The sequence below is a fragment of the Sciurus carolinensis genome, chromosome 6 (genome assembly GCF_902686445.1).
Source record: "Sciurus carolinensis chromosome 6, mSciCar1.2, whole genome shotgun sequence".
Taxonomy (NCBI): Eukaryota; Metazoa; Chordata; class Mammalia; order Rodentia; family Sciuridae; genus Sciurus; species Sciurus carolinensis.
Window position 1 is genome coordinate 28,062,455 of NC_062218.1, and position 19,969 is coordinate 28,082,423.

Sequence of the window (19,969 nt, forward strand, 5' to 3'; positions counted from 1 at the left end):
GAAGAAATAAGTTTATTTGAGAAATAAATTTGATAGAGATTTCAAATTCAGCAATATGTTGCCTGTATGATGTCTTACGATTCAGAAGTTGAATGTTTTTAAAAATAAATAAATATGTGATCCCATTAGTTTACTCCTGTATTGGAAAGGAAGTTGCTCTGTGATCCATGCCACAAATGGACTTGCTGATGAAGCACAGACACCGAGTCTGGACCACTGTCTACTAGAGGGTCTGCAGGAGAGTTGGAGAGTTGGGTGTGGCCTCTTTGCCCTATTTGACTAACTTCCTTCCTGGATTTCCTCCTTGGCATACAAAACCTCAGTTTAAAACTGTTTAAGTCAGAATACCTCTTATTTTGGCATTAACTATCTAGACATTTTATTAGTTCTTAAACTTCTAGTAAAATTTGTTTGGGGAAGGGACTAAATTCTTGATTTTGTCATCAATTTAAAGACTATATCTTCCTGGGTGCAGTGGTGCGTACCTGTAAGCAACTAAGAAACCTGACGCAGGAGGATCACAAATTCTAGGCCGGTTTCAGCAACTTAGTTAGATTCTGTCTCAAAACAAAAAATTTAAAGGGCTGGGGATGTTAACTCAGTTGGTAAAGTGTCCTTGGGTTCAATCCCCAGTATAGGGGAAAAAAAAAAAAAAAGACTCTACCTCCTTACATTGTTTGCATTGCTATTCAATTGCAGATGGAAAAATAAAATAGAGCCCACCCTACCCCCACCCCTATGAAAGACAACAGAGACATCCTGCCTCTGCTTTCTTACCCCACTAGGATTTATTTTCTCCTTTCTGTCATGGCTTTTCCTTCCCTCACTTAACACTTTGCCTGCTTCCTCAGTCTAAATTGTCAATCTTGCATCTTCCTCCAGTTCTTTCCTAGATGGACTCAGAGCTTTAAACCAGAACAGTGCTGGAAAGAGAGGGCCTGCCCTGGGGGTGGCAGAGAGAGGAATCCAAATCTCTGACACTTCCTAGCTTAATATCTTTAGGTTATTATGCTAAGCAGCCTGCCTGCCTTATTGTGCTATTCGAATCCATTTTGCATTCAACCTCAGCAGGAAGAAGGGTAAAGAAAAAAAAAAATTCTTCCTGCCATGAATAAAATAGCACAGATGTTAACTGATGATTACAAAAGACAGAAAAGCAGGCCAAGAAGCCATGGGAGAGAGGGGGTGGATTTCAGTGGAGCGGGTGGAGTGGAGCTGACTGTTCAGGCAGACGCTCAGGGGAAGGGATTAAATTGCACAGAGAGCTAAGTGGTTGGTGCCATCCCCCAGCTCTGGAAGGCTTGGAGCTATTTCCAGACAGTGAGAAAGAAAAAGGGCCTGCACTTTCTGTCTTTAGGAGACACTATTTTCTTCCTTGTTTTGGAAAATGATACCCAGCTCTGCACATATGTAGGTGCCTTTTTTTATGAGGCATTACTTAGGGATCCAAAATAAGGAACAGTGGTAGACTGGGCGTCTATGGATTTTGCGTCTTCAGCAGCCACCCCCTCTCCTCTAATAACAGCACTGTGAATTGTGGGGTGTGTATGTGTGGGAGCTTTCCTTACTCTCTATCCTTGTGGTTCAGGTGAGACTGATTGCCACCATACTCCACACTCCTACCCCACTCCGGGTAATTCTATCAACCTAAGCAGTCATTTGCACTGGAATGTCCATGTAAGTTTAGTTTGGACATGAGAGTCTCCCCCAGGACTTTTCCGACACTTTTGTGAAAGAGGGGTTTGCTTTTTGCTGTGGGTGCCAAGAGGATGGGATGAAAGTCTGGAGTTGCTCCTGGGTTGCTTTGTAAAAGTTTGCCAGAGAATGAAGCCAAGGAGAAGAGACTCAGTTGAGCAAGGAAGAGAGACGGTTCCTGAGGACATTCTCTGAGCATCTCTTCAACTGCAGCTGAAATTGATACTACTTGAGGACTTTTTAGTTTTGTGTGTTTATTAGACTTCCCCATCCCTGTGTTTTCACCACTTTGCATTTCTGTCACTTTTAACTCTTCATAATACAAGTAGCTTCAGAAAGTCCAAGAGGCTTGTCCAGGTCATTGTACTGGGCAGAATGGAATGAGTGCTGCTGCTCCCTACCATGGCCTCAGCACTGTTCATGCTGTGGACTAAGCCTGTAGGCTTCTTTCCAGATTGTGTTTGACTCTGTGTATTCAGCTGCCTCTCAGAAAGATTGCCAGCCAGGAGTCAGCAGCCAGAACTCAGCTCGACAGTTAACATGTTCAGTTCTGTGCTATTGTATAGCAGTGCTCCCCAAGGACACCTCTGTCCGAAAATGAATGTGTACAAAGGTCCAACATGCATTCAGGAAGCCAGGGTCTACACTTTCTCCCATATGCAAAGGAATAATTGTTCTCAAACCCCCTGGAAGAGACAGTTCTTGGCTCATTCACATGAGCTGATTCAAAAATGTTCCTTGAGTGGAGAGCAACAGGAAGCAGCTGTGAAAGTGATGGATAATTAGAAAGTAGAGGCCACTTTAATGTTCACACATTTGTCCAACACAGATTAATCAAGTGCCTTCTATTGTGCCAAGCATAGAAACACTAATATGAAAGAAAATTTTAGGAAGCAGACAGTTGAGTCAGGGAGTGAGCAAGAAAATCAATGGGCAAATAATGCAATAAATGGAAATACAGTAAGAGAAGAGTGCTGTCTATCCAAAAGTATTCCCCTCTTCTTCCTCAGTTATGAAATTCTGATTTTATGCCAGGAGTCAAGATGTTCAGATGGGGGAGGAAGCCCTCCCCCAGATCCAGAATAAGATGTGGTAGATCTATCTAACATAGTGATTCCATATTTTTGTTTGCATCAGAATCACCTGGAGTGCCATGACCAGCATGGCCAAATTCTCTCTGTTCTGGCAAGGGGCAAAGGGGGATTAGAAAAATAAATACTCAAAACATACATTTTGAAGATTAAGCTAGAATCAGGTGGAGCTCTGCTCTCTGATGGAGATGCAGATCTAAAGAGTTATGCCAGCAATCTTTACTTATATATGACTCATTATCAGATTAAAGACTATCAAAGCATTATTCTTTGTATTCAGGAAAGTTACAGAAACTAGAATATTTATTTAACTTTCCACAGTTGCGGAGTGCGATGTTAGGAGCTTTGTGTAGCTCTCAAGAAAATCTATTGTTAAAAGTTACTGTATTTTTCTCTCGCACCCTCACCCCCGCAACCCCCATTATGTATCATCATCTACTTATCAGGGAAAACATTCAGCCTTTGATTTTTTGGGATTGGTTTATGTCACTTAGCATGATATTCTTCAACAGACATCATTACCCTATGTACATGTATGATTACACGAATGGTATGAATCTACATTGTGCACAACCATAGAAACAAAAAGTTGTACCCCATTCGTGTACACTGAATCAAAATGCAATCTGTAAAAATAAAAAAAAAATTAAAAAAACAAAACAAAAAGTTACAGTAAAGCAGGCAGGAACAGGAGAAGCGAAGCTGGTGAAACATTGTGGTTGTCTAGCATAAGAATTCCTCTATTCCCAGGGGTTATATGCCTGAGATCAAGGTCAGAGCTTATAGGACTCTTGCACAGAGCCTCCTCATGCAGGGCATTGCCACAGCAACTAAGCATCCTGTGCCCTTGCACAGAAACATTCCCAGGCACCAACCATGCCACAGCCATGAAAGTCATCAGAGACTGCCAATCTCAATTACTGCTCTCCCATTCTCCGTCACTGCTCTCCATACTGGAGGGCTTGTTAAAACCCAGAATTCTTGTTAAAACCCTCAACGTTTCTGATTTATTAGGTGTAGGTGAGGCCCAAGATTTTGCATTTCTAACAAGTGCCCTGGGCAGCTGATGCTGCTGGCCCAAGGACCACTTATCTCAACAAGCGTGGTCATGTGGTTCACCTATTTGAATACAACTGGCCCTCTTTATCTGTGGGTTCACCATCCATGGATTCAACCAACCATGGCTTGAAAAAGTGGTTAGGACTATATGATGGTTGTCTGTACTGAACACGTACAGACTTTTTTCCTTGTCATGATTCCCTAAACAATAATACTGTATTGTTATACTAATAGCTATTTACATTGTTTTAGGTATTATAAGTAATCTAGAGATGATTTAAAGTATATAGGAGGATATACATAGGTTATATGCGGACACTATGTCATTTTGTATAAGGGACTTGAGCATCCATGGATTTTGGTACCCTCAGGGGGTTTCTGGAACTAATGCCCCCAACCCCCAGCCCCAACCAAAGGATGACTATATTTGGTTTAGTGACAGAACATGGCCAAGTATTGAGTTAGGAAATAAAAGGAAAAATCAATGGAGTAGTTCTTAGAAGACCTTTTCCTTCTTGGTAAAATGTGAGATGGAAGGGAAACCTGTGCCCTCATCCCACCTGAAGTGAGTTTATGTGAGGGATACTGTTTAGAGTTGCTGTTGTCATGTGACCATGTGGACTTGACCAAGAGACCTGCAAAATTCCTGACCCCATTCCCTGACATTGTTGGGAGATAATCAAACTCTGAAACTACCACCTTCAGACTCAGTGTTATGTGAAATAAATATTGTTATTCCCACTTTCTATTAAATCTGGAAGTATACCACACGATTCAGAGGGCTACTGAGCCTGGGAGGCATGGAGGATCAGTAAAGACTTCCAAAAGGAAGTGAATCACATTTGTCCCCATTCTCAGGGAGAATGGTTCCCATTTGTGCTTTGGTAAAATGACAAATGATGACACTTCATCAACTCTCTTTTAGAGGAACTTTTAAATTGGCTAAACTGGGAATGTTAAATTCATGAATGCCAAGGGTTTATTTCATGGATAAATAACTGTTGGAATAGAGAGTGAGAAAACCATTAATTATCCCTGTGGTGAAGTCAAGGAAAGATTTGGGGAAGACCTGACATTTGGGCCCCAACACTGAAGTTGATGGTAAGGCAAGGGGAGTTTTATAGTACTAGAGTCTATCACAGTGCCTGATGTGTGGTATGTAGCCACATATTTTTAGGACTTATTGACTGGAAGAATACATCATCTGGAGGAAACAGCATGAACCCAGTGAAAAGACATAACAGTTTGATGTCTCTGGGTATGAGTACACTGTTTGTTATGGTGAGCCAGAGGCAATATGGGTTCAACTGAGTCATGGTATAAAAAAAATTTGGAAAGCATTGGATTAGATTAAATTGGAAAGCACAGTAAAAAAGTATTAGTTAGGCCAACCAAAAAAATTAAATATTTCAACCTTCAAAAACTTGCGAAACTTAACCTTTTAAGCCTTCTCTGTCTCAACAAGGGTGTATATCCTTTGTCTAAGGAGGTTGTCCTTCCCTTGATTTAGGAACTGTTGCATGCCCTACTTCTCATTTTGCTATGTCAATAACCCAGATCAAAACACTACATGGGCTGCTGTGGAACAGGGTAGGACAGATGAGGGTGAAAAGAGCAAGGAAATGGCAATATAAAATGATTTGTGTAGCATGCTGTGTTAAACAGAAGAGACTGCTTATATCTAGGAGTGGTGGGTCCAGGGGCCTTATTCACTCAGCACTTAACCACAACAATTGTGAGGGGACAGTCTCTATACATCTGTGACCCATTGTTTATTTATATTTTTTGAAGTCCTGATGATGTTTCTAGGAATGCATTTTGAGGATGTTTTAACAAGAATGGTGGAACATAGTTTTAGTCTGGACTGGATGTAGTGATATGGGTGCAGTTATATGCTAGTGCAGATAGGATGATCATTTCTTTTTATACAGTGAAAATAACTTTTAAAATAATTGAACACAATGTTCATTAAAGCAATTCAGTAAAGTATAAGAAAAAATTAAAATTGTCTGAAATCTTACTGCATTGAGAATAGTTTGATAATGGTTCTTTGTGTTTGTTTTGTTTTGTTTTGTTTTGATGCGGGGGTGGGGTGATCAGCTGACCCTGACCTGAATCTACTGCTGGCTCATTTGTGATCATATGGAAAGGTCAGAAATTCTTTGGCATGAGAGAGCAGTGGATCTCAAATGACTGCACATTAGAATCATCTAGGGAAATTTAAAAATCACTGGTGCCTGGGCAATTCAATCAGAATATTTGGGGAGGGGGAAAATCAGTGTTTTAAAACTTATAGATGATTCTAATATTTATTATCAATTATGAACAACTGATATAGGAAGAGGAATTCAAAAATTTTAGGAGACGGGAAGGCTGCAATGACTCTTGCAAACATTTTGTGCCAGTCAGGAATCGAATTAAAAAAATACAAACCACTCTAGATATTTCAAGCAGAAAGTAATTGAATGCAGGGGATTGGTTACAAAGGTGTTGGACGAACTGGAAAAGCAAAATGGAGACATGGATTTATCTAGAGATCAGAGAGCTGCTACCACTTGATGCTGAAGCCTGTGAACTCACACTCACTGCTGAGCTGCTCCAGATGACAAGTGATCTGAGTAGGCATTTCATTAAAACTGCAGTGCTATTACAACCTATTTATTGTCTGCAATTAGTACTTCTGCCAGAGCCAGGAGAGGCTGAGTCCTTCTACTTCTTATCTTCCACCCCCCTTCAAAGGCAGGACCTCTATACAGTACTGAGTTGATGGAGTTGGGGAAATATTCCAAGAACTCACAGCAAAAATGCAGAAGGACGTAGAAAGGGTGACATCGGGGCTGATTTTCAACTGACAAAATCTATCATACACATCTTGCCCACCTACTCCCTATTCTATCTCCTTGAGAGGGTGTAGGGCAGGCCCAAGATGACTATAATTAGGTTCCTTTGCTGAGGCTTCTCGGAGGCTTTTTTTTTAGCATGTAGCCAAGGTCATGAATACTCTGATTCAATGTATGTACTCAAGGACATAAACATTTGCTTTTGAGCATGTGTCCACTTACATGACCTATTGGCAAAGTACTTTCTTTGTCTGGTCTTTGTATAAAAAAGGTCTATGGAAATGGTCAGGGGGTGAAATGGAACTGGTGGGGCAAAATGGGGCTGGAGCTGGGGTCTGAGACCTGCTGCTACCTCTGAATAAAGAATGTCTAGTATCCCAACCGTGTCTTGCATCTTCTTCCATCTGCTGGAAACTCAAATCTGTTTCCTGGGTCTGAGCCTCCACCCCAATAGTCATAAACACCTTGATTCAACATTTGTACTCAAGACCATAAACATGAACTTGGGAGTATGTGCTCACTTATGTAATCTGGTGGTACTATGCCTTCTTTGTTTGGCCTGCATATGTAAAAGACCTGTGGAAAAACTCAGGGGGTTCGGGGCTGCTGCCGCCTCCAAATAAAGTATATCTACTATTCCAAATGCACTTTTCATCTTCCACCTGCTGAGATCCTGATTCTGATACCAGGTCTGAACCTCAGCAGGACGGAGGACATGAAAAAACAAAAAACAACTCACTTCACCAGGCTTGGGGATTAAAGCATCAGAAACTTCTCAGTAGTCTGTGGGACTGGTGATAGGAAATGTTGATGTTGAAGTTTTTTCCATTGTGAGCAGGTATCTGGGAGTGCACAGTGGCAGAGTACAAAGAAAACTAATTAACTACTGGAAGCAAAGTGGTCATGGTTACTACAATTGGTTCCATTAGGCTTGGTAAAAATAATGGAAAAGGGGCTGATTGTCAGACCCTCTGCCCATGGTATCCCTGGGAGTGAGATCAACAAGTGACTCATGCAGGTTTTCTGTGATGTGAGTAACTGAATTAAAACAAGCTTCAGGTTTGGAGAACAAAGGCCTGATTTGAACTACCACAGAAATCACAGCTCATCTTCCAGTTCATAGACCTGAGACTAGTAACAGACCCAGGTTCCCAGAATGAAAAGGACACAAAATATCTGCAGGAACAACCAATATTACTCACCCTGGCATATTGTGAAACCTCTTACCATTCCAAAAGGGACCTTGAACTATATACTCTGGTAATTGTGTCCTGGGGTACGTGGAAAGGGGAATAGAAGCCTTTTAGGGAGTAAAGAATACTGGTTCTGAACTAATAGGAGATTCCTAGAGGTCCACAAATCCGTTGCAGTCCCTGATTAGAGTAGATTTAATGGTAATCAGGTGATAAGTGGGATTTTAACTTGAGTTCATATTATAATAGATACAGCAATTATTTCTTCAGTTACTGAGTAAAGCATAGAGTTGGAACAACAGCCTTAGCCATTGGCAGACCCCCATGATGGCTCTCTGAGCAACATAGTAAGGAGCACTGTGGTTGAAAAGGCCAAATAGAAACCCTGAAGTTTGTTCTCCCCACCAGAATAATAAATCAAAACCAATACCATACCCCTAAGGGAATCACAAACCACAGTTAAAGATTTTGAAGCTAAGTTTGATTCCTTGTTAGGGCCATTACTAGGGTAGATGACTCCTGGAAATAACAGTGGATTAAGTAAGCCTAATTAGTTGGTAACTCCTATTGTAGTGACTGACCAACATGCAGTCTGCCTTCTAGAGTGTATTAACACAGTCCCTGCACCAACAACAGATAAAGTACTGGTATTTTTTCCCCATTCTGATAAAGGGTGTACCAGATAGAGATTGCTTTCATCTAATAGAAATATATTCCTTTGCCACACTGCCTCAGGGATATGTTGAGTCCAGTAGGGATCTTGACCATATCACCATCCCATAAGCAGGTCTTATGGAGTAGGAAGTAGCCATTATCACTGATATTGACCTCAATATTTTAGACATATACATACTGACAGTGGGAAGGAAATATGAAAATGTAAGAACTCACTACTTCAGGGAATCTTCTAGGGGAGAACCTAGTGGACTGAAATAGGGATCCATATTGTCTATAATTTATAAGGCTTCTTGAATTTTGGAGGTAAAAGGAAGCACATTTGGTTGTCCTGCTTAAACCCATTAACTTGGGGAACCCAGAACTGACAGCTCAGACTTGAGAATTCTTGAGAACAAGAATTCTAGCTCATCCAGACTGCAGAGGAGGAGGCCTTTATGACCCAGCTGCTACAGTGATGGTCAAAATATAAGAGGGAGATGAGTCTTCAGTTAAGGAACTTGTTACGTAATGAAAACAAGGCAATGGGACACTTCACTAACTAGTTTGGTTTTATCATGTGCTTAGTAACTTGAAGCATCTAATACATGGAAGGAAATATTGGTAGAGGATTTGGGGGTGGTACCTTTCAAAGTTTTATCTAATTACCTAGTTATAAAACATTTACTCAACTCTGGGCTTTGCTGTGTTGGTATTTTATTCTCTAAGGGAGGAATACTTGCCTTAGGAAACATAGTAATAATTTTCTGTGCCAGGCACCTAGTCATGGATGGCAAGAAAGGGTTATGAGGTTGGCAAGGGTGGTGGACACTGCTCAAAGGGAAGTGAGTTTGCAGTCAAGCAGGGATCTACGTGAGAAGCCCAGGAATACCTCAGGGACCTCCTTGTTTTAGTGTATACATCTGTGTCCAACAGTAATGGTCAGTGGGTGATTATTTCAGCTTTTCACTGGTATGACCACCAAAAGTTGAGATCACTTAGAAATGCAGGTTTGGGTGAAAAAATTGCTGTCTACTTGAAGTGCTGGTTAGAGGTCAGGACAAGAAGGTATTGGATAGTGGAGAAGAGAATGCTAAATATCAGCTGTGGTCTAGAGACCCTAAGCACAGTGTTTCCTTCCAGGTGTTTACCTCCTTCAAAAAGTTGATGCATAAATACAAATATCATGTGCACAAATGCACATATAAGTATACATATTCCAGAATAATAAAATAGTGTTTGCTTTTCTCTTCTTGATCACTTGTTCAGACCAAAGGATATGGGCTCACCATGTATCTCAGGAGAGAGCTGGAAATTGACGAGTGAAATAGTCAAGTTCTCACCTAGTTCTAGAGCTGAGAGTTTAAAATCTAAGGTAGAAAACTTAAAAGTCTTTGTGATCAGCAAGAATCATTTTTCATTGTGCTTTTCTCTCCCTAACTAGAACAGCACTCTTCAAGCTGAGAAGAGTAAAGGAGTTGAGTGGAAGTTAGAAAGAGTGAAGGAGCCACACACTCTGTACCCTCACCATCTCTCAATCAGCTGGGGGGATAGAAACCACTCTTTATATCTGGAGATCCAAGAGCAACATAGATGTCTGCTTTGCTTTACTCTAGAATTTTAAGAAGGGTGTGGAATGGCAGTTGTGACCCACCACATGAGGAGAATGGAAAATTAGGTGGCATCATGAGACTAACTAGAGATCATCAGAAATTAACCTGAAGTTTCCTGTGGTTCCCAAGTAGTGAAAAAGAAGAGCCCAAAGTTCCTGTGTGCAAGGAGAGAGGGAGGGAGCACAATTGAGAGACACTGGTTAAGGCACATAAATTTAAACCTGGTATAATTGGTTGTTCTTAGGTTGTTTTTCGTTTTGTTTTTGTGGTGCTAGGGATTGAACCCAGGGCCTTATGCATGCAAGGCACACACTTTACCAACTGTGCTATATCCCCAGCCCTCTTAGGTTTTTTTTTTTTTTTTTTTAATGTTAAGATCAATGTAAAGAAGATAGTTATACACAGCTTTATTGTTTTTATGTTTTTAGGGAAATATATATTTCAAAAGCAGGCTTTGAAGAGAATTCCAACAATATGATAAAATCAATCATTTATCCATTAACAAATACTATTTTAATCACAAATTTTCACTATTTTAGTGTGCCCTTTCATTTGAAAATGCTCTGGGTTGGTAAATTGTGCACTCATCCTAACTATGCAGGACTTATAAAGGGAGTCAGTGAAAATTACTTTTGATGTTCTTATCCCTTCATTCATCTCAGGGTCATAAAAAGATGAGATAGAGAATTTGATCAAACTCTATCCAAGAGTTTGATCTATTTTTCAGAGAATGTACCTCTTAAACCATTCTTCATATCTGTTAAATGGATGGATTAGAACATCCCTATTTCTTAAGCAGTTGGTGTCTTACTATAAAGAAATATGCAGCAAAACCTGATCCAAAGAATAAGGTCATCATAACCAGTAAGTGCCACTTGTTTTCCACTGAAAATGGCAAATTCTTCCCCGGGCCCTCCTCACAGTGACTCCAATGGACCACCGAAGTGGTGAACCTCCGAATGCTCTGTCCCAACATGGTGTTGCTGGGGCCTCTGCCAAGAGAACCATTTTTTAAAAAATGACAAGAGTCTTCTGTCCTAGCCTACTGCAGTTTGAAAAATCTATAGAGGAAAGGCCACTGTTGATGGTGCCTTTCAGCTGGTTTTAGAAATGTTCACAGATACAGAATAAGTAAAGAACTCTAATTCAGTGATCACAATACAAATATCAAAACGGGCAAAGTATTTGAATAGATTTGTTTCTATTTTTTCTATTTTTTTCCAGGAGCTACATAAGTGGCCAATAAATATTCCAATAGTTATTCAACATCACTAGTCATCAGGGAAATAATAAAAACTCAGTGGGATCCCACTTCATGTTCAGTAGGGTGTCTAAAATAATTGCAGCCAATAGCAAGAACTGACCAGGATGTGAAGAAATTAAAATGCTCATATACTGCTGATGGAATTGTAAATGGTGCAGTCACTTGAGAACAGTTTGGTAGTTCTGCAAAAAGTTAAACATAGTCACTATGTGACCCAGCAGTGTTGCTTCTAGGTGTACAGCCAAGAGAACTGAAAATGTACATCCATACAAAAACTTGTTAATGAGTGTTTATAGAAGCATTATTCACAAACCAACATGGAAATAACCAGTTATGTCCATCAAGTGATAGATAAACATCAATAATAGAATGTTCTCAAATCTAAAAGGAAGGATGTACTGATTTATGCTATAGTATGGGGGAAACCTTGAAAACATATGCTAAGTGAACAAAGTCAGGAAATATCATATTGTATAATTTTCTCTATTTTAAATTTCTGGAATAAAAAAGTTATAGAAATGTAGAGTAGATTAGGTTTACACAGTTGGGAGAAAGAGGTAATGGGGAAGGATTTTTAATGTACTGAGAATTTCTTTGGGGGTGAGTAATGAAAATGTTTGAAATTACAGAGAGGGAATGGTTGCACAAACTGTGTTACAATACTAAAACACAACGAATTGGACATTTTAAAAAGATGAATTTTATGATATGTGTGTGCATTATAGTTCAACACTGCATGACATTTTAGCCAATGGTGACTTTTCACCATTTCACCAGTGCATGACAATTCAGTCACATATATACAATTGTCCCATAAGAGTATATGGTCTAGTTCCATTGTAGCTGTCAAGGCTTGTTTCTACATTTAATGATGTTCAAACAATGATGAAATGCATACTGATGCATTTCTCAACCAAAGCAGAGGCCATGCCCCCATCTCCTTCAAGGAATGAAGAGCAATCAGAGAACCTCCTGGTCAGTACAACCAAGTAACCAGGAAAGAAGCATCATCTTGAACATCATTTAATTTTTCATAGAAACTCCAAGTCTGGGATGGTCAGAAGTCATAGAAAGTTGGGGGAGATTGGTGGAAAAAGAGGAGAAAAAAGCACTCAGGACACTCTTTCTTCAACTGTGTGGCTCTGCCTTGAGCAGACCAAGCTAGGGGAAGAAAGATGCCTTAGGTTTACAATAAGTTAGAAGCTCTGACGATCACATTGAACTAAACATATTAATTTCTAAAATTAGATTTTTCTTGTGACTGAAAGCAATCAGAGAATCTTTTTCTTTTTCTAAAGTGAGTGATAAACTATTGGGTTTGTGTAGGTTTCAGCCCTCTGAGGCATCTGATCCCTGTTCAATACACAAGTTACTCCAACAAATGTTGGAGAATGACAAGGACTATGAAGGAATAATAATAGTTCAGATGAGAGATGATGGTATCAAGTATTTGGGCAAAGGGGTGAAATGGGTTTAAAAATAGACAAGTTTCAGCAGCAGATTAGATGTGAGAAGTAAAAAAGATGATGATTATAAATAAGGAATACAAAAGGAGGAGTGGATTTTGGTGGAGGAGAGGAAGACAAAGTGTTTTGTTTTGGACATGCTGAGTTTGAGGTGCATGTGTCATCAAAAGGTCAAAAGGCTAGGAGATGGTTAGAAATAGTTTGGAGCTCATGTGGCAACTCGGGTAGTATAGATTTTGGTATTTTCAGGACATGCATAGTGAGGGAAGCACAAGGCTAGCTAAAATCATACAGGGAGAAATAGCCTAGGGTGAGAAAACGGCTTGGGATAGAACGAATGGTCAACAGTTAGTGGTGAGTGCTAAAGCAACTATAAAAGAGGAAGTAGAAAAATGAGTGAGGATGAGTAAAGATGTCACTCCTTTCAATAACACAGACAAATTAAGTATTGGTGAGAGTTGGACCAATAGTAACAACCTGTAGTTCTTCCTAACACCTTAACTTCATATCATTTAAGGACGAACTTGCAGTGTTCACCTATGCATTTGCCTGGTGATCATGAAATTAGTGACTTGATCTTGCAAGACAGTTGAATGGGTTCAGAAGGAGGTCAACTGTTGACTTCTGGGTCACTTATGAGGTCCAAAAGGCCTTAACCTGACGGATAAGTCCCTCTCTGCCCTGACTCCTGATTCCTTTCTAACCTCGCATCTCACATTGTACACTCTACCCTCCAAAACATCTGATTCCTTGAATGTGCCAAATGTATCTTCACACCTTCATGTCTTAATTTCTTTTTTACTTTTAGAGATGGGGTCTCACTAGGTTGCCCAGGCTAGTCTTGAACTCTTGCATTCAGCAATACTCCTGCTGTAACCTCCCAAGTAGCTGGGACTGCAGGTGGGGCCCGCCACGTGGGCTCCATATCTCTGAATATGCTGTTTCTTCAGCTTGGAATTCTAGTCTCCAGCTTAAAATCCTTTGTCAACTTCTCCCTAGTCTTGGAATAAATTCAAATTCAAGGTATAGCCTTGTCTACTGATGAAGAAAAACAACCCCATAATAGAACCTCACACTGCTTAAATTGCTAGTTAGAGAAAAAGTTAAAATCTCAGCAAAATCCCAGCTCATTAAGATTTTGCTGGACACTGTGTCCCATTTGATATGTGTGCTATCAGCATCTTTTACTGAAGCCACACTTCTGAATTTGTTCACTTATAATAATGTTTCCCTTCCTCTGCAGAACAACATGAAATTCTCTCCCCCACCTCAGTATCATGAACTGTCTTCTGAATATCACAAATCCTCCTCCCTTGAGTATCACAAGATAATTCTCAGTGAAGGCCTTAAATTGTATGTGTGTTAAAAGATGACTTAGAAAGAAAGAGAGGGGGAAAGAGAAAGATCACCTCTGTTGTTTTCTTCTCTCGTAACCTCAGTCTAATCATGAGAAAACATTAAAACCAGATTAAAGAATATTTTACAAACTGCCTGGCATTCTTCAAGAGTGTCAAGGTCAAGAAAAATGAGGAAAGACTGAGAAACTGTTTAAGACTGGGGGACACTAAGGAGACATGACAAGTGATTCAATATGATATCCTGGATTGAATCCTAGAACAGAAATATAAAGTCATGGGAAAGCTAGAGAAATCTGAATAACCTGTTTACTGGTTTAGTTAATAGTATTGTACTAATGTCAGGATTTTTTTTTTTTTGGGGGGGGGAATTCACCATTGTCTATAAAATGTTAACATTAAGAAAGTGAAGGAAACCCAGTAATTTAATATTAGAATAACTAAGATGCTGTGTCATTCAGCTTCTGGCCTGTGAACAGCCCCTTCCTTCATTCCTTAGTTCTAAATAAATTCTAATGGCATTAAGTTCTAAGTTCTACATCTTCTCCTTGACTCTATTTCATGTCATTATATCATTTTCTCTTTGATCAGTTCCTCCCTAGCTGCCCTGGCCTTTTTGTTCCTGGATTCTGAACCAGGCCCCACTACAGAGTCCTCAAGCTCATTGTCTTCTTAGAACCCTCTTCCCCTGCCTCCTTGAAGGCCTGGCTTCTGTGTTTCAAGTCTCAGCTTAATAACACCTGGTCAGAGAGGCCTTCTCTGATTAAGTCCTCCATTAATTTCTGCAATAGTACCATTATCCTAATAGTTATCTATAATTTGTTGATTTATTTGCAAACATTGTCCCCTCCAGAATGTTTCCCCCATGAGGACAGATAACTTGTTTATCTTGTTCTTTATTGTTTCCTAGACCCATGGCATAGTGCTTTGCCTATTGCTACAGACTGAATATTTGTGTCCTCTACCCCCAAAATTGATTGAAATCATAACCTCCACAATGATGGTATTAGGAACTGGGGGCTTTGAGGAGGTGATTAGATCATGAGAATGTAGCCCTCATGAATGGGATTAATGCCCTTGTTAGAGAAGATCCGGAGAGTTCCTTTGCCCCTTCTACCTTGCAAGACTGTCTGGGAACCAGGAAGCAGGCTCTCACCAGGTATCAGATATGTCAGCATGATGACTTTGGATTGCCCAGTCTTCAGAACTATAAGAAATAAATTTCTGTTGTTTACAAGCTACCCAGTCTATGGTATTTTGTTACAGCAGCCCAAATGGACTAAGCCACTTGTAATAGTTTCTTAATAAATATTTGTTAAATGAATAATGAAGAAAAAATTTCCAAGTTTAAAACATGGCTCTCATCAAATACATGGTAAACATGTGTAAAAATGTTATTTAACTCATTTAATGAAGGAACAAGCAACATAATAAAGCTGATCCAAGGATAATTCAAGGAACCGACCTTTGTATATAGCTAGGGAAAGTATGCTGAAATGTTAGCCAGGTTAGAGGTAAATCTGGTTAATGTCCTATAGGGTAATAAACTGCAATCTTTGGGTTGTCTTTTCTATTGAATGGGAATCATTTGCATCTCTAACAGGCAAATATGTACAAATTAACAGATAACTTCATAGACTCTGGACTCTAATAATCATAATTAACAAGTCAAACAAAGATAGATTCTCCAAAGGAATAATGCTTGGTTGGGTCTGTTAGAAAATGCTCCAGCATGACATTGAAAGACATTGAAAGTCATGCAATGATCTTTTTTTGTCCTAATTCCAGTCTGGGACATTACCAAAAAAAAAAAAAAAAAAAAAAGAATGTTTGCTGGGTGAGGTGGCACACACCTGTAATTCCAACTGCTAGGGAGGTTGAGGCAAGAGAAGCACAAGTTTAAGGCCAGCTTGGGCAACAAAATGAGATCTTGTTTTAAAAAATAAATAAAAGAAAAAAGAATGAATGATTCTCAGCCATCTGGGGAGCAAGGCATTGAACATTTGCTTCATTATCATTATAAAATTGTTATTAAAATCATTATTATTGGATCCAGCATCCGTTCTTCAAGAATCAACTGATGTTTCATATCCATGAAGTCTGCAGAGTTTTCTCTCACTGTCTATCATGCAGACAGAGGTGCACAATTCTCATTTGCAAGATGATGATTGTTATTGAGGTCCTAGGTTTTTTTTCTCATGACTGTACCCTGGTTTACGCCAAGACTTGCTATTACCCTTGTCTTCCTTGTTTCTGGGCCTTTATTTATTATTATTTTTTTTTTTTGGGGGGGATATACATGAAATCCTCACTGTGGATTCCCAGAAGTAGTTGAAGTGGGGTGGGAGGGAGAATTTGAGGGCAAAAGCCCAGGTCCTGCAGTCAGCATGCCAGTGCCAGGGGTCAGGGCAAGGCAAGCAGAAACGGAGAGATGACTTCATCCATATCCCAGCTAGTGGGATGTGCTGCACGCTGGTTAGACAGGTATCGGGGCTGCTTTCTCCCCGCTCCCCAGTCCCATGAGACACTACTCTGCAAAACAGGTTCAGAGACTAGCCTGGCGTGCATGCCTTTAGAACTTACCTTTTCTTGTTTTCTGCGGGGGAGTGCTATGTGAGCCTTGAACTGGGACTATCCTGAGAAGAAAGTGTTTCCAAGGCAAATAATGACTCAACCAAAGCTGAAAACAGTTCCCTTAGTGCATCAGAAGGGCCCTTTTGGCAAATGGCATCTTGCCAGGGAATTAACTCAAAACAACTTCGAAACAGCCCTGAGGTGCTGGAGGGGAGTTTCAGAACAGTCAGCATGGGAGGGCTGTGCAACGGTTTGCAGGGATTGCCTCACGTGCTCTGATGCTGGTTCTCTGCAGAGCCTCTGCTGCTGCAAAACAGCATGCAGGAATTGGAGCCAGTTACATCAGGAAGAGACCTTGGGGACAATCTATTCCATCTTTCTCATTGTGCAGATGAGAAGTCCAAGGCACAGAGAGTTTAATGCATTTGCCCAAACAAACAGTGGAGAGCTGTGAGTAGAGCTCAGATTGCTTGTTTCCTAGTTCAGTTGTTTCCAATCCCAATACCTGAGATGGACTAGGCAGGGAGTGTGGCTCCCACATGAATTTGCTCTCTGGCTGACAGAGGTCTATTCCTGAGGCAGACATCAAGCATCATTCAGCAAACAAGAGGACGAGATAGATGTGGTCTCACTGCACACTGTGACAAGATATTTCAGCACAGGCACAATTTAAAGCAGTGCCATGGCAACCAGCATTTGCTCTGGTGAATGGCACCAGGAACTAAGGGACACAGGGCGGGGGTGGGGGGAGGGCTGTCACTGAAAATGTCTTCTCATCTGCTGAGTGGTTTCCCTGTAGTCAGTGACTCTAAAATAAACCAAGCACTGAATGCAGCAAGATGGGCCCAGGTTTTTATCACCAAAAGTTGAGGTGGGTGGTTTAGTATAACTCACAGGAGAAATAAATTCAGCAGCCTTAGGAATCCCCCCTGAATTAGTGTGACTGTCTTTAAAGCAGTATGGTTTCATTTCCTCTTAGAGGAACACATTGTTTCAAAGTGTCCTCCCTGAGCATTAATGATCCAAAGAGATAATCTAGGTGTGACTAGAAGGCAAGGGGAAGAGTACTACCATTTTTATCTTTCTTGTATATTCGGTTCTGCTACACTAATTGACAAAACCAACAAAATAGCAACTTAACCCATGGCGAAGGAAGTGGCCTAGAATGAGTTAAGCTTCACCAGCAGGATTAACTATTAGGTCACTGTACTGAGAGGCTGAAGCTTCCTTGATTTTAACATTAATGCTTATAGCATCTTTCCTGAAACAGAACTGAAACAGAGGCCATTTTTGGATCCCCAAAGTACACTGTCTCCTGTTCTGTTTTGCTTTTTGAATTTCGAACTGGGTTCTTTGATTTGTTTTTCTGTTTTGTGGCACTAGGGCTTTGTGCATGTTAGGTAAGCACTCTAACAATCGAGTTACATCCCCAGTCCCGTATATTCTCTCTGTGTGTGTGTGTGTGTGTGTGTGTGTGTGTGTTTTGCTGGAATTCAAGAACCCAGGGCCTTATACATGCCAGGCAAGAACTCTGCTATTAAGCCACATTCCCAGCCTTAATTGGACATTTTGGAGTGGACTTCCAGCTTCCCTGAGAAGTAGGCATGGCCTTGTGACCTAGTTCTGACAATTACACTGTGAGTGGAGGGCAGTTTTCTGGAGTGTACTCTGGCCTGGAACTTTCTCCTGTTCCATGGATGGACTTGCAATTGAGTGATGGCAAGTCATCCTGGACCACAAGGATGAGACAACATCACAGGAATGGCAGAGGACTCAGACATACTTTTATGATAACTTAAATAAACTGCTATAAACTGCTATGTCTTTTCACTATTAAAAATAAGAAAGTGGGAACCACTTCATATGCTAAATAAAATAAGCCTAGATCTGAGCAAAGTTCCTTTTTTATTTTGCAGTGTTGGGGACCAAACCCAGGGTCTCTTGCATGCCAGGTAAGTGTTCCACCATTGAGCTATAATCCCAGCCTCCAAGCAAAGCTCTTCAAGCTGCCCTACCAGCCCTCTATTAAAAAAAATATTTTTATGTTAGCAGCTGAGCCACTATCCTAATAATCTTACCAAATGGTCATAAATCATGCTAAAATATTATTTAGGCTACTTCAGGCTGCAAGTAACAAGTTTTGCTGAAAGTAGCTTAAAAACACAAGAAATTTTAAAAATGACATCATTTCACAAGAAATCCAGAGGTAGAGTATCCTATTGTTGTGTTACTCTCCTATTGCTGCTATAGTAAGTACCACAAGTTTAGCTTAAAATAACACGACTTTATCCTTTATAGTTCTGGGAGCTAGAAGTCCTAAATCAGTTTCACTGGACTATAGTCAGTTGGCAGAGCTGTTTTCTTCTGGAAGCTCTCAGGGAAAGCTTCTTCTCTTGTCGGTTTTAGCTCCTGGAGGCTAACTGCATTCCTTGGTTTATGACCCCAACCTTGAGTCATTCCCAACTTCTTGCTTCCATCACCCTTCTCCGACTCATATGGTCAAAGCTCACTCTTATAAAGACACTCCTGGTTACAGTTAAGGCCCACACAGATAAATCAGGATAATCTCTTCATCTCAAGATTCTTAGTTTATCTATAAAGTTCCTTTTGTCATATAAGGTTAAGATTTACAGTTTTCAAGGATTGGGATGTGGATATCGGCCCACCAAAGTTGTTCAGAAGTTTTAATTCTCCTACTCTGCCATTTTGAATGCTTTCGTGACATCACTTTGGAACTCTGATCGTTCCCTCCTCACCAGGCATGTCCAGAGCAGGAAGGGAAGGGTGTTTCCATCTCGTTTCTTTCAGTTATTAAGGAAGTCGTGCTTTGCCAATGGTCCACAGCAGAAGCGACATCAGGTCCTGTTAGTCAAGACTGCGTCACCTGCCTGTGCTCTGGTTGTGAAGAAGACTGAGTTTTCATATTTGGCATTTTTAACTTGTATGGCAGGATATGGGTGCTGCCGCCAAGAGATCGAATGACTGTGAGGGAGGTGGCATCTCCTATCTTGAAGGTCCTGCAGGAGACTCTACAGCCTCAGTACCACCAAAGGTGCTCACCTCTAGCAACCATAAAAAGCACATGCGATGAGAAGGACTGGGGCAAGGGTAGTGACAATGTGGTAACAGAGAGAGGAAAAAAGAAAACACTTCCAGTTGGAGATC

At 40.5% G+C, this 19,969-nt stretch overlaps 1 protein-coding gene across 1 annotated transcript; it reads right to left on the reverse strand.

Annotated features, from left to right (window-relative positions):
• Positions 1-10,929: 10,929 nt before the first annotated feature.
• Positions 10,930-11,121, reverse strand: LOC124986478 (cytochrome c oxidase subunit 7C, mitochondrial-like). Its single transcript, XM_047554834.1, has one exon. The coding sequence runs from the start codon at positions 11,119-11,121 to the stop codon at positions 10,930-10,932; it is 192 nt and encodes a 63-aa protein (XP_047410790.1).
• Positions 11,122-19,969: the final 8,848 nt, after the last annotated feature.